This window comes from Hermetia illucens, chromosome 3 (genome assembly GCF_905115235.1).
Source record: "Hermetia illucens chromosome 3, iHerIll2.2.curated.20191125, whole genome shotgun sequence".
NCBI classification, from domain to species: Eukaryota; Metazoa; Arthropoda; class Insecta; order Diptera; family Stratiomyidae; genus Hermetia; species Hermetia illucens.
In genome coordinates this window covers 110542787-110558301 of record NC_051851.1, presented here as the reverse complement: position 1 = coordinate 110558301, position 15515 = coordinate 110542787, and the positions used below count along the sequence as shown (strand labels likewise).

Sequence of the window (15515 nt, the reverse complement as noted above, 5' to 3'; positions counted from 1 at the left end):
GTGGACACAAACTCTCGGTGTGCGCCACCCCAGCGATCTTTCTGTGTATGGAACGTCGTGAAAGTGAACACCGGGAAGTTTGTCGAAACTCTGGGAACAGGTGGGGCCACGCTGAAGGGTACTCCTGGGGGCGGTGGCGTCGCTGCTGACACTGTCGTAAATTCAGTTATGAACCTGATAACGACGGTCTGCGGAGCCTCCATTCCCAGGAAGACATCGAGGCGCGGCAAACCTTCCATGTATTGGTGGACAGTGGAAATCGCAGAGCTCCGGAAGGAGAGTCACAGGCTCCGCCGCTTAACACAACGTCTAGGCGACCGGGAGGAGGCATGTACCATAATGATGGAGTACAAATCAGCTAAAAGGAGGCTCCGCAGCGCAATAAACAAGAGCAAAGCTCGCTGCTGGCAAGATCTGAGCGACGAGGTGAATGGGGATCCGTGGGGACTCGGTTACAAACTTGTAACCCGAAAAATCGGGGCTCTGCGGAAACCCTGTTCACTTAAGGCCGAGCAGATGGACCGCATTATGAGAGCACTCTTCCCTGCACACCCCGTATGGGATGGTGACGTCGGCGCGGAGAGCGTAGAGGACTGTCCACTTTTCTCTGTAAAAGAGTTGGAACAGGCAGTCCTCTCTATGAAAAATAAGAAGGCGCCAGGACCCGATGGTATTCCAGCCGAGGTGTACAAACTGGTACTTCAACACCGGCCAGACCTACTGCTCGCCGCATTCAACGCTTGCCTGAAAGAGGGCATTTTCCCTGCTCGTTGGAAAATTGCGAGGCTTGCGCTGATCCCTAAAGCGAAAGGCGATCTCGAACTGCCGTCTTCATACCACCCACTATGTATGCTTGATACTGCTGGGAAAGTCCTCGAAAAGCTCATCAGAAGTAGACTCGCTGAAGTGATACGCGCTGCCGGAGATTTATCTCCCCGGCAGTTTGGTTTTAGGGCAGGGAGATCGACAATTGATGCTGTCATGCAGGTCGTGGACGCCGTTCGACGAGCAGAGGCACATAGCCGCCGAACTCGACGGGTGGTGCTCCTCGTAACGCTTGACGTCAGAAACGCCTTCAATTCCGTAAGATGGAAAGACATTCTAGGCACACTAGACAATACCTTCAACGTGCCGAACTATCTCTTACGGATTTTGAGGGACTATCTGATGAACCGCTCCCTGCTCTATGAAACACTAGAGGGTCAAAGGTGGATGGAGGTCACGTCGGGGGTAGCACAGAGATCTATCCTAGGGCCGGATCTCTGGAATGCTACGTATGACAGTCTGCTTAAACCCGACATGCCAGAAGAGTCGCGCCTGGTCGGCTACGCAGATGATGTCGCAGCGCTTGTTACTGGACGCACTGTCGAACAGGCGCAAAGCAGACTCGGCATATTGATGCGACGGGTAAGCGGATGGATGATTACTCATGGTTTCAACCTTGCACTGGAAAAAACCGAAGTAATCATCCTGACTAAGAAGAGAATTCCCACCCTGCGTCCCATATCGTTCGGCGAGTCGATAATCGAGTCAAAATCAGCGGTAAAGTACCTCGGGTTGACTCTTGACTCAAAGATGAGCTTTTCTGAGCAAATCCAAGCAGCAGCAAACAAGGCTGCGGCTGGAGTTTCGGCGTTAAGTAGGCTAATGGCAAACATTGGGGGTCCTACGTCTAGTAGGCGACGTCTCCTGATGAGCTCAACGCAGTCTGCCCTGCTCTACGGCGCAGAGGTATTGGCTGGCGCTCTGAACAAGGAGGTATATCGTAGACGCCTCGCGCAAGTACAGAGATGGGGAGCTTTACAGGTGGCGTCTGCGTACCGCACAGTCTCTGAACCGGCCGTGATGGTGATCGCGGGAGTTATCCCCGTTGCCCTTCTTGCTAGGGAGCGTCAGGCCATATACAAGCGCAAGGGAGGTGGTTGCTCGCGAAGAACGGCAACACACTCTAGACGAGTGGCAGCTCTCTTGGCAAAATGAAACTAGAGGCAGATGGACTGCGCGGCTCATCGGCAACTTAGGTGCGTGGCTGAATCGGAAGAATGGTGAGGCTGACTATTTCCTTACCCAATTTTTAAGTGGGCATGGACATTTTCAGTCTTACCTGCACAAGATTGGAAAGGCGCGTTCTCCGCATTGTGTGTTTTGCAATGGAGTTGTGGACGATGCCCCCCACACTTTTTTTTCTTGTGGAAGGTGGGATGGGATTCGTCAGCAGCTCTATTTAAACACAGGGGATCTCTCTCCAGACAACATTGTGGAAGAGATGCTGAGGACTGCTGACAGCTGGAACCGTGTTGCCCATTACGTTCGGGCCCTTCTCGTTGCTAAGAAGATAGAACTCGACCGGTGGAGGAGCCGGATGGCAGGGGGTTCCTTGAACTGACAGTTCCCTTCCTCCTCTCCCCTCCCGTTGGTGAAAGGAATTCCGAAGTAATGTCACAAACGGTTCCAGGCTAGCTCCCTGACGATGGGGAGGTGTTTAGTTGGTAGTCCGACGACGTACCGAATCGGGAGTCCAACACTGTGTGCGTAAATGCATTCACCTACCCTACCCCAAAAAAAAAAAATAGTTGCCTCCGCTTATTTACCCTATGATTAATGTATCCTCCACCGACGCAAGAACTTAGGGATCTGGTGGCGTATGCAGAATCTAGTGGTCTCGAACTCTTAATAGGTTGCGATGCGAATGCTCAACATATTTGTTGGGACAGTAGTAAATGCAATCCAAGAGGAGAGAAGCTATTTGATTTCATCACTTCAGCTGGTCTTATGACTGCAAACGTAGGGTGCGCCCCTACGTTCGTTGGACCGAGAAGAAGCGAAGTAATTGACCTAACAATCTGTACCCCAAAATTGTTAGAGTTCATTACACACTGGCGAGTGCTAGACGAGGTCTCACTGTCAGATCACCGATATCTAGAATTCAATCTGACTATTGCGGGCGAACAGTCTGCAGTACAAAGACGGAACCCTAGGAAAACGGATTGGGCAAAGTTCAATGAACTTCTTGGCAATAAAGTATAGTTCCCTAAGCGACTAAGGACTCCTTTGGTGCTGAAAGATGAATTGAAAACTCTGAACTGCACGCTTTTAGAGTGCTATGAAGAGGCTTACCTTATTTCCCGAGGCCAAAGCGGTAAAACGGTTCCTTGGTGGAATCGAGAACTGCAAAAACTCAGGAAATCAACCAGGCAACTTCTAAATCGTGCTTGCAAAAGTAATAAGAACGAAAACTGGTTAAATTTCAGGAACTCACAACGTGAATATAAGAGGCTCGTGAGGTGCTCGAAACGAGACTTCTTTAGAGCGTACTGTGAGAACTGGAAGGCGAAAGGGAGACGTCAAGGCTGTGCAGAGTCCTCAAAAGGGATGAGTCGGCCAAGTTGGATTCTCTTAGAAAATCCGACGGTACTTTCACGAGCTCCAGACTTGACTCAGTACAGACCCTCCTGGAAGTACACCACCCGGGAGAACGGGTGAGAGAAGTGGTAGGGGGAGAGTTGACGGTTCTTGCAACCCCTTCAACACGCAAGTGTTGCAAGGGGAACTGGAACACTGCGAAAGCGGTTGTTACCCATGAAAAGGTGAGAGCTGCCATACTGTCCTTTGAACATTTCAAAGCACCTGGCATGGATGGCATCTATCCGGCAATGCTAAAGGAGGGTATGGAGCATTTAGAGCGACCTCTAAGAAATATTTTTCGAAGATGTCTTGCTCTGGGCTACGTGCCTTCTTCTTGACAACAGGTTAAGGTAGTTTTCATACCGAAACATGGGAAAGATGACTATTCTACTGCAAAGAAATTCAGACAGATCAGCTTGACTTCATTCTTGCTGAAAGGTTTAGGAGAGACTGGTGGAGCGTCACATTCGTGGAAACGCACTTAGGTCACACCCACTTAGTGGAAACCAACATGCTTACCAACGTGGAAAGTCCTGTGAGTCTGCTCTTCATTCTTTGGTCACAACGATAGAGGATGCTACTTTGAATGCTGAGTACGCGATGGGGGTGTTCGTGGATATTGAAGGGGCTTTTAACTGTGCGCCTTTTCAAAAACTTTGTGCCAGAGCGCATGGTGTTGATGATTGTTAATTAAGTGGATCCATGCTATGCTAACGCAAAGATTGCTGTGCGCTGAGGTAGGGGTCGATCGCTACCTGACTACAGAAGCAACGAAGGGCTGCCCCCAAGGAGGTGTGCTTTCGCCGCTTCTGTGGAGTATGCTGATCGACTCACTGCTATGCGAACTGCAAAATTTGCCAATACACGCCCAAGCTTATGCTGATGACGTGGCTGTACTTGCTGTTCATCGGGATCTTGGAACGGTGTGTAGGAATATACAACGTGCCGTTGATTTGATAGACAGCTGGTGCCTTCGACATGGTTTGTCAGTTAATCCAAATAAAACCACAATGGTTTTATTCACAAAAAGGAGAAAACTGGATGGACTTTGTCTCCCTGAGATGAGGGATACTACCCTTCAACTCTCCGAAGAAGTGAAATATCTGGGGGTCACTCTAGATAAAAAACTTCTTTGGAACAAACATGTAGAAGTAAAGATGAAACGAGCTCTCACAGCTTATGGGCTGTGCAGACGGACCTTTGCCTCGACATGGGGACTCAGGCCTCATGTGGTAATGTGGATATACGTTGCCATCATTAGGTCGATGTTCGTATATGCATCCGTAGTGTGGTGGGTTAAGGTGAGACAAAAAGGTTTTCACCGTAAACTAGCCGCACTGCAAAGAACTGTGTGTCTGGATATCCCTAGTGCCATCAGCACGAATGCTCTGAATGCAGCCCCTGGATATATTTATTCAAAGCACTGCAATGAGAGCATCTCATAGACTAACTCGATTAGATCTATGGGGAAACAACGTAGCTTTAGCAGAGCTACTGGGGGGACTGAATTCAGTTCTTACAATGCCTTCCGATTCTCGTGTCCCCATACATCTGTTTGGTAGAAGATATGAAGTTACCCTGAAGCGTAGAGAGGACTGGGAAGACCCATAGGAATGCGTGGTGGGATATACGGAAGTCTTCTACACCGATGGCTCAAAAACAGAAGAGGGTTCTGGAGCCGGAGTCTACCTCTCGAAGAAAAACGAGAAGTGGGCTTTTCCTTGAGACAATATGCAACGGTTTTTCAAGCCGAAGTTTATGCGATCCTAAGGGTGGCAAACTGGGTGATTGACGAGCGGTTGAAGGGCAGGCGCATCCCAATCTGCAGTGACAGTCAAGCTGCACTGAGGGCATTGGGCAGCCCTTTGATCACCTCGAAAATCGTTCAGGAATGCAGAAACCGTTTGAACTCAATGTCTAGATTCAATTCGGTGGAACTACTCTGGGTACCTGGTCACTGTGGCATAGAGGGAAATGAAATCTCGGACGCTTTAGCGAAAGAGGGGTCAATCTCCCCTATGCCTAGAGAGAACTTTCCCATAATGACAGGTGGCAGAGCCTAAATGCTGCTCGACACACCAAACTTTTCCTGCCAGAGCCCAACATACGTACCGCAAAGTTTATCCTGTCGAAAAGCAGGAGGACTTGCAGGTGTATTGTGGGCATTCTGACAGGCCATAATTCACTAGCTGGGCATATGTTCAGAATAGGAATTACCGAAGATGAATCCACGGAGCATTTCCTATGTGAATGCCCCGCCTATGAACGCATCAGGCATCAGATCTTTAGGGCCGATGTTCTCCAATTGCGACGGGTAGCATCACACCACTAACGGAAATCCTGCGATACGTGAACCAATCCGGAATATTCCGTTAGACGGGGGAGGCGAGTACAATGGGCCAACCCGGCCTGAGTGCTCAGAAACTGTAGCTTCTCCCCCACCATACACACACACACAAGACCGGCTCCGAAAAGTACTAATCGAGACCTTTCATTTGATACCCCCAATGACTATATTCAGCGAAAACAATGTTTACACCCCCCTTTTACATTTATGGGGGTCGTTAACTTAGCTTTAGTTATATCGCTTGACAATCAAGACGCGGCAGGCCCATCTGACCCTGATGTGACCACCCCAGCTGTCCGCGTCCCTCCCTTTTGGTGACGGAATCCGGAACTGTGGTTCGTCCATTTGGAGGCGAAGTTCCACATGTCCGGAATAACGGCGGACGCAACCAAATTTAACCACGCGATTGTAGGTCTGGATGACGAGTCCATCCTGTTGAAGACCGAGTTAATCAAACGCCTGTCGGTAAGTGAGTCAGCTAAGTTGGATCACTTGTTGGAAGGTTTGTTGTTGGGCGATCGAACTGCCAGCCAATTGCTTCGCGAAATAAGGCAATTGGGTGGGAGTAAGATCGACGACGACTTGTTAAAATCACTCTGGCTGCGATGACTCTCGGAGGGTACCCAGGCGGTCCTTGCGTGCGTCTCCGGTTCCTTGGCTAGCGGCTGCAGCCGATAAGGTGCACGAAGTGCACTCGCGTCCAACAAAAGCGGCCGTTCATCAGCCTTCTGACGAAGTTGGCGAGCTGAAGCGTGAAATAGCCGCACTAGTGGCCAGTATGCCTGAAATGAGGGGGACGCTGGACGCTCAGCGTTCGGGCGGCTGGTCGCGAGTTCGCTCACGGTCTCCTGCTCGAAAGGGGCGATCGGACCGAAGTATTTGTTGGTACCATCGCAGATTCGCGCCTACCTCAAAAAACTAAGTCCGCGGGGGTTCTAGCGACGACCACCCATTACGCAGCGCCACGCCGCCTAACAATTTACGACCCTCTCACCAGGCGCAACTATCTCGTAGATACTGGTACGGAGGTTTCGGTTCTTCCCGTACCCCGGCACCATCGACTATTTCTTCAATCGTTAAAACTGGCGGCAGCAAATTCTTCCCGAATTAACATATACCGGTACAGGCAAGTGGACGTGGGTCTTGGCTTGCGTAGGACGTTTTCGTGGCGTTTCATCCTGGCGGATGTCAGCTTCCCCATATTAGATGCAGACTTCTTGTGTCACTATGGGTTCCTGCTGGACTTGCAAAACAAGTCTCTTATAGATCCCACGACCAACTTTAAATCGTCGGGCCAAATGGTGTCTCACACTGACAATAACCTTTCCGCTCTTTTGGAAGACATCACCGACTCTCGTGTTCGGACACTCCTACAAAAGTTCAGTCAGATTACTACTGAGCGCAGTCTCTCAAAACCAATGAAGCATAATGTGAAGCACCACATTAACACCACTGGTTCCCCGATCTTCTCGAAGGTGCGTCCCCTACCGCCCCTGGCTTTTGCACGGAAACAGTTTGAACAACTTATGCAACAGGGTATCGCAGACCTTCAGACAGTTTTTGATCTTCCCCACTCCATATGATCCCTAAACCAAATGGCGAATGGCGCCCCTGTGGGGACTACAGAAGGCTAAACGCGCAGACTGTTTAAGACAGATATCCAATTCCTCTCATCCACGACTTTGCGCATCATCTCGCAAACTGCCGCATCTTTTCGACCTTGGATTTAACCAAAGCCTATCACCAAATCCCTGTAGATGTTTTGTTCGCTTTTTCCTCAGAGTCTGAGCACTTAGCCCATCTCGAGTGCATTTTTCAATGTCTCCTTGAGGCCGGTTTAGTCTTAAACGTTGAGAAATGCAAGTTCCTCCAAACACATGTGAGATTCCTCGGCCACTTCATTTCCCCTGACGGAATACAGCCCGACCCAGACAAGGTGCAAGCGATAACAAGCTTCCCGCGTCCAAAAACAGTGAGGGAGTTGAGGAGGTTCTTGGGCATGCTAAACTTCTACCGTCGTTTCCTGCCCAAGGCCGCCCATCACCAGTCCATTTTGAACGCGTACTTGTCTGGTCCCAAAACTAAGGACACACGAGAGATCGTGTGGTCTGAAGAGGCTACCCGGGCGTTTGACAAATCCCGTCAACAACTGGCCGACACACTCTTGGCATTCCCTCTGCAAGATGCACCCCTAACCGTTTTTGTTGATGCCTCTGACATCGCAGTAGGTGCCGCCCTTCACCAAAAGGTGGATCAAGTTTGGCAGCCGTTGAGCTTCTTCTCGAAGCAGTTGAATTCCGCTCAACGGAACTACAGAACCTACGATCGCGAACTGCTCGCCGCGTATTTGAGCATCAAATACTTCCGTTTCTCCCTAGAAGGCAGGCCGTTCACAGTGTTCACTGTCCATAAGCCTCTCACATATGCTCTGAAACAAAAGCCCGACAAAGCGTCCCCTCGTCACTTTCGACACCTGAGCTTTATAAGTCAGTTTACGTCCGACATACAGCACGTGCCCGGCAAGGACAACATAGTTGGTGACGCTTTGTCACGAGTCTCCGAAGTTAATATCCCAACCTCATTCGACTTCTCAGCTATCGCGAAGGCGCAGGTAGATGATGCAGTACTTCAGAGCCTCAAATTCAACCCCAAATATAAATTTCGGGAGTTGCCTATCTTCGGCTCGAACCCCTTTCTCTGCTGCGAAGTCTCGGAAAAGGCGCCCCGGCCATACATTCCGGCCACCTTTCGCAAGGAAGTGTTTCACGCGGTTCACGAGTTAGCGTATCCAGGCATCAGGACAACAAATCGGCTAGTCACCGAGAAATATTTCTGGCCCTCCATGAACAAGGATGTCAACTCCTGGGCCAGAGAGTGCACCGCATGCCAGGAGCGTAAAGTCACCAGGCATGTAAGGAAGGTGGTGGGGTCATTCTCCCGCACTACCAAGCGGTTCCACACCATACACCTCGACATAGTAGAACCTTGCGAGACTCGCACGGTTTCAGGTATTGCCTCACAATCATCGACAGGTTTACGCGGTGGCCTGAGGCAATACTTCTGAGGGACATTGACACTGACCAGGGAATGCAATTTGAATCCACCCTTTTCTCAGAGTTAGGCATCTCCTGGGTTTCAAACGCCAGCGAGCTATGGCATACCACCCGCAATCCAATGGGATGCTAGAACGTTGAAAGCCGCCATTATGGCACGTGACAATCCGTCCTGGACTCAAGTCTTGCTTCTCGTCCTACCCGGCTTACGAACAACCGGCCGAGAGAAATTTGCTGACAGCCCCGCGGAGTTTGTATACGGGGAGAGCCCAAAGCTCCCAGGGGATCCGGTCTTCGACAGGAGGTCAGATCACTCAAATTCGGGATTGCTGCGCCTGCTGAAAGACAACCTTCGCCACATGAAAGCCACATCTCCCAAACGATACTCGTCCGCACCTGCCTGCGCGCCCAGGAAGCTGCACACGTGCACGCATGTCCTGGTTAGGACGGATGCTTCCAGAAACCGCTGCAGCCTCCATACGAGCACCCGTTCCATGTTCTCGAGCGTGGAGAGCATTTCTTCCAGCTCGGGGACAGAAAAAGGCTGTCTCCTTATCCCGTTTGCGCCCCAAATCAACGTCGCGTTCGCTTCGCCGCATGATGGGGAACGTAGTTCTGAAGTCTGTCGCTGAAACCCCTAGGGGGCGGAGTGATGTGGCGCAGCGGGGTTAACAAAATACAAATACATTTCGAATGTTGTTAATTCGATTGACAGTGGCCACCATCGGTGTTCTCTGTGGCGGAGGAGGCCATGATTTAAATGATAAATTTAAAAAAGAATGAACATCAGTTTAAGAAAAAAAGGGGTTTAGCCTGCGGTGTCAAGGAGAAAAAAAGTAGAATGACGATTAATCAATTTTTTTAAGTAAAAATATTAATATTGATAAGCTTAGAAATGAGATTGATTTTAAAAGCATTTTAAAGATTTCTATTTTAATGTTTTTAATTAAATGTAAAAGAATTAACTTGAATAATGGCGGTTATTAAATGTGAAAGGATTAATATGAATAGTGTGTTACTTTACCAAACATGGTAGAACCACAAACTCAAGTAATTAGTTGACATTTTCAAGGGCAGGAGGCATCCAGCTCCTTGCGTATGAGATAATAACTTATTTTAGAGGGATAACTCCCTTTAGTGAATCTTATCAATTTCTGGCACCTTCCGAGACCTACACATCATACCTAATAAAACCATGAAGCTCAGATAGAAACCACACCAAACCTGTTCGTCGAATTATGGATCCGATGAAAGTTTCCGCTGATATTCAAAAGGTGGTGAACTTCCAGTCCAGTTTTGTCGGATTTGCGTTTGAAACATTTCTTCTTTAGCTGTTCTTCTGATCAAAAGTGGGCTCCGCTCGTCTGTTTCGAATTTACCCACACTGCTCAATCATAAGTGGAGTTGAGCGGCTCTGAAATCTGCCGTATCAAGCTATTGCTGTTTCAGTCGGTCTTTAAGTCGTTACGGTGGGTTAAGGTGAAACAGAAGAGTTTTCGCTGTAAACTAGCCACACTGCAAAGAATTGTATGTCTGAGTATCACCGGTGCCATGAGCACCACATCCGGTGCAGCTCTGAATGTATCACTCAATTTGCAGCACTTGGATTTGTTTATTTGCTCTAATGCAATGAGAGCAGCTATGGGAAAACAATGGACGTGGGGGGTCAAAGCATTGGAAGAATCATTGGGAGAACTGAATCTAGTTTGCGTGTCAGGATATACTGACGTCTTCTACACCGATGGCTCAAAGACAGAAAATGGTTCTGGAGCAGAAGTCTACCTCTCGAATAAAAACGAGAAGTGGGCTTTTCCTTTGAGACCATACATAACGGTCTTTTAGGCTGAAGTGTATGCGATCGTAAAGGCTGCAACCTGGACGACTGACGAGCGGTTGAAGGGCAGGCGCATCGCAATCTGTAGCGATAGTCAAGCTGCAATGAGGAATTTGAGTAATACTTTGATCACCTCAAAAATCGTTCAGGAATGTAGAAACCGATTGAATTCTGTTTCTAGATCCAATACGGTGGATGTACTTTCGGTACCTGGTCATTGTGGCGTAGAGGGAAATGAAATCTCGGATGTCTTAGCAAAAGAGGCTTCAATTTACTCTATATTTGATCGACACCAGCAATTGGGGTGTCGGTAGGATTGGCTGATGCTGCTATCAATAACTGGGAACAAGCTTCCCATAATGACAGGTGGCGAAGCCTTAATGCTACTCGACACACCAAACTCTTCCTGTCAGAAGTGAACATACATACTGCAAAGTTTATCCAGTCGAAAAGCAGGAAGACTTGCAGAAGTATTGTGGGCATTCTGACTGGCCATAATACACTAGCTGGGCATATGTTTAGAATAGAAATTATCCAAGATGATACGTGTCCATCCTGTAATGAGGAAACGGAATCCACGGAATATTTTCTATGTGAGCGCCCCGCTAACGGAAGCATCAGACATCAGATGTTTGGTGCTGATGTGCTCCAACTGCAGCGGATAGTATCACATCCACTAACGGAAATCCTGTGATACATAAACGAATCCGGGATATTCCGTTAGACGTGGGAATCGAGTACAATGGACCACTAAGGTCTGAGTTATCAGAGGCTCTGCCTCTCTCCCACCACAAACGCACAAGTCGTTTTTCATTGCCTAGGGTGTTCAATCGAATCTTAGCTAGTGAGCACTCAATAGTGAAGACGCCCCTTTTCACTAGTTCACGCTGAATGCAACGCCCTATCAACCGCGAATGTCCTTATTCCGAATATTGACAGCACACGAAACTATAGAAAGCGCGGCAGAGCGAACTATGCTGTGATTATTGATTGATATTAGAATTGAGACGATCGTTGGTATACAAATCGCAAAGGACCCCAGTTTGGAGTGCCACTCTATCCTGCTGCTGATGCATCAAACAAGTTTGTGGTACATTTCATTATAATATTGATACACAATATACTTTACAATATACGTTTTTTCCTATTCGTACATAGCTAACTATTCACAGTATTCCTTCATTTATTTCCAAACTCCTAGATGTATGCACGTATTGAAAACATATATATTACGATCATCCCAAACAAACAAACATGGCCACTGTCGCTTGTTGGTTCGTACATATATATATGTGCGTGGCTTAATTGATCATACATATCTGAATATTTTTGCTTTACTTCGTATGCAAAAAAAAACGAGAAAACCTTACCTTTCTTTCCATCGAGAGAAAAGTCGATCCCGCTGTTGCCAAAGCAATCCTCGCTTAATTGCTCCATTCATTGCACTTCTTCCAGCAAGAAAATTCTGTTGAAAACAAAGATAAAAGTAAGTTACCAGAAAGAGAACTTGAATTCGTTAGTGGCGTATTAACTTCACTATTAAATTCTAGGCTATTTCAAATTTGCCACATTGGACATAAATTTATTTATCTTTTATGACGCTGATACCAGAACTATTATCAATCGCAACTTGTTTGCTAGATATGACCATCAAAAATGTTGAACTGATCCATTGACTTCGAAATTATAAAAAATAAATATGTTACAAAAGTTAATCATACAGTAGTTCGAGAACTTCGCAATACGAACACCAACATCTCCGTAGATTTTACAAAGAAAAGTTCCTTTATTTTCTATACTAAATTAATTAAAACACGTAAAATAGGCTTCCAACTATACTGTAAATTTATTTTATTGTTTGGATTTTTTCTCAAACACGTGTTTCAAGCACATGTGAAGAAGGACACATGTTTCACAGTTTCGCCATGGTACTGCAGCTCAAGCGCATCATGCTCGCCACCGACTGCAGCGGTATTTGGATCCTTTAGGTCTCTACGTTACCCTATCCGTTTCTAGGTAGCGACAGTCAGCTAGATCTTATGGCGCCCTTCAGGATGTGGCCAATAACTTCACTTATGTCGGAGAAAAGAGTATTTTTTGATGGCGATCCAGTACTCATCAATATTGTCCGGGGAGCGTTTTAAGATACTCGCCGTCCAGTCAGCAAGCTAGTTTTCCCGAGTTTTGCCGAACGCTACATCTGCGGATGCAATACACAAGCGAAGATAAGGGACCATAAAATGATGATCTCGTTCTGACTGATAAATTTTAATCATAAAAAAAACATAAACGTTAATGAACGTTTATCAATTATTAGAAATCAATCATAAAACAAGGTCATTTTTCTATTTTTCATTCAAAACGAGAAAAATTTATCTCAACTGACTTTTCTCTGATCCTCGATTGCTCCGCCAGCCTCATGATTTTCACCTCGCTACCCACAGGTAGGCGAGCCACTCAAGCGGGTGAGTTTCATTCCGTGGTGAATTGCATCATTCCCGTGCGGAGCCCGGACGAATCCTCGCTAATTAGCTTGTGCCTCGGACATTACCTCATTTAACCCCAAAATGCTTAGCCTGTAAAGCTGAAATTCTTGCTAAAGTTGTAGCAAGCCACCATCCCGGGGGGCCGCGATACTTTTTCAAAAAGCGTTTGAGCATTCCAGAATCCCATCACAAACGATTGATGAGAGCAATGATGCGACCAAAAACAAATTATGTCATCTGAGTCCGTCCTCGCCCCATGATAAATATTAGCCTGCTTCTTAACAGTTCAGTACCAATGTTTTTCTTTGGTTGGCCGTCCCCCAATATATAGAAGGTTTGCCACGTCTCGATGCCCTCCTGGGCATGCAGGCTCCACAGGCCGTCATTATCAGGTTTATAACTGAATTTACGACAGTGCCAGCTGCAGCGCAATGTATGGAAGCTTGCCAAGAAGTCTTCCAGAACTCGCCACCCGTCCACCAGTAACTCCGACACGAAGGTTACGTCTAGAATGCTTCCGTCGCAGCTTAGGCGTCGGAATGTTGAAGTGGATCCGGTGTTTAAAACTACTAGCACTGTTCTCGCGGTTTTTCTCTACTCCGCTCCTTAGCAAGAAGGGCAACGGGCATCACTCCCGCGGTCGGGAGGGAGGAGGGCTCCTCCACCGGTCGAGTTCTATCTTCTTAGCAACGAGAAGGGCCCGAACGTAATGGGCAACACGGTTCCAGCTGTCAGCAGTCCTCAGCATCTCTTCCACAATGTTGTCTGGAGAGAGATCCCCTGTGTTTAAATAGAGCTGCTGACGAACCCCATCCCACCTTCCACAGAAAAAAAAGTGTGGTGAGCATCGTCCACAACTCCATTGCAAAACACACAATGCGGAGAACGCGCCTTTCCAATCTTGTGCAGGTAAGACTGAAAATGTCCATGCCCACTTAAAAATTGGGTAAGGAAATAGTCAGTCTCACCATTCTTCCGATTCAGCCACGCACCTAAGTTGCCGATGAGCCGCGCAGTCCATCTGCCTCTAGTTTCATTTTGCCAAGAGAGCTGCCACTCGTCTAGAGTGTGTTGCCGTTCTTCGCGAGCAACCACCTCCCTTGCGCTTGTATATGGCCTGACGCTCCCTAGCAAGAAGGGCAACGGGGATAACTCCCGCGATCACCGTCACGGCCGGTTCAGAGATAATACGGTACGCAGACACCATCCTCAAAGCTCCCCGTCTCTATACTTGTGCGAGACGCTTACGATATACCTCCTTGCCAAGAGCATAAGCCCATACCTCTACGTCGTGGACAGGACAGACTGCATTGAATTCATCAGGCGTGGGACCCCCAATATTTGCCATTAGTCAGTCCAAGGTGCTTTGCATTGATTTTGACTCGACTGTCTACTCGCCGAATGATATGGGACGCAGGGTTCTCTTTTTAGCTAGAATGACTTTTTCGGTTTTTTCCAGTGCAATTTTGAAACCATGAGCAGTCATCCATCTGCATACCCGACGCATCAATATGCCAATCAATATGTCGACCACATCTGCACAGCCGACCAGGCGTGACTCCTCTGGCACGTCGAGTTTCAGTAGATTATCATAGGAAGCGTCCCAGAGGTTCGGCCCTAGAATGGATCCCTACGCTACCCCCGACGTGGCCTCCATCCCCCTCTGGCCCTCTAGCGATTCATAGAACAGGGAGCGGTTCCCCAGATAATCCCTCAATATCCGTAAGAGAAAGTTCGGCACAAGGAAACTGTTATCTAGTGTGCCTATATTTTTTCATCTTACGGAATTAAAAGCGTTTCTGATGTCAAGCGTTACGAGGAGCACCATCCGTCAGGCCCGGCGCCTATGTACCTCCACCCGAGGAACGGCATACACGACTTACATGACAGCATCAACTGTGGATCTCCCTGCTCTAAAAGCGAACTGTTGTTGGGATAAGTCTCCAGCAGCGCGGCATATCGCTTTAGCGAGTCTACTTCTGATGAGCTTTTCGAGCACTTTCATAGCAGTGTCAAGCATACAAAGTGCGCGATATGAAGACGGCAACTCAGGGTCACCTTGCCCTCTGCTGATAAGGGCAAGCCTCGCCACCTTCCAGCAAGAAGGGAAAATGCCCTCTTTCAGGCAAGCGTCGAATCCGTCGAGCAGTAGGTTGGATGTTGGAATACTACTTTGTAGACCTTCACTGGAATACCATCGGGTCCAGGCGCCTTCTTGTTTTTCATAGTGAGGACTGCCTGTTCCAATTGTTTATAGAGAAAAATGGGCATTCCTCGGCGGTATCTGCGTCAGCGAATAGTGTCCGTACAATGCGGTCCATCTGTTCGGCCCTTAAGTAAACAGGGTTTCTACAGAGCCCCGATGTTTCGGGTTACAAGTTTGTAACCGA

The 15515-nt window shown here is 47.9% G+C and overlaps 1 protein-coding gene across 3 annotated transcripts in view; it reads right to left on the bottom strand.

The window, feature by feature from the left end:
- LOC119651991 overlaps positions 1-15515 on the bottom strand; it is a 77695-nt gene that overhangs the window by 53314 nt on the left and 8866 nt on the right. For all 3 annotated transcript variants that reach the window (XM_038055909.1, XM_038055908.1, XM_038055910.1), the window contains exon 2: positions 12010-12104. In XM_038055909.1, coding sequence (XP_037911837.1) covers positions 12010-12080 — 71 coding nt within the window. In that variant the 5' untranslated portion in view covers positions 12081-12104. The remainder of the gene's footprint in view (positions 1-12009; positions 12105-15515) is intronic.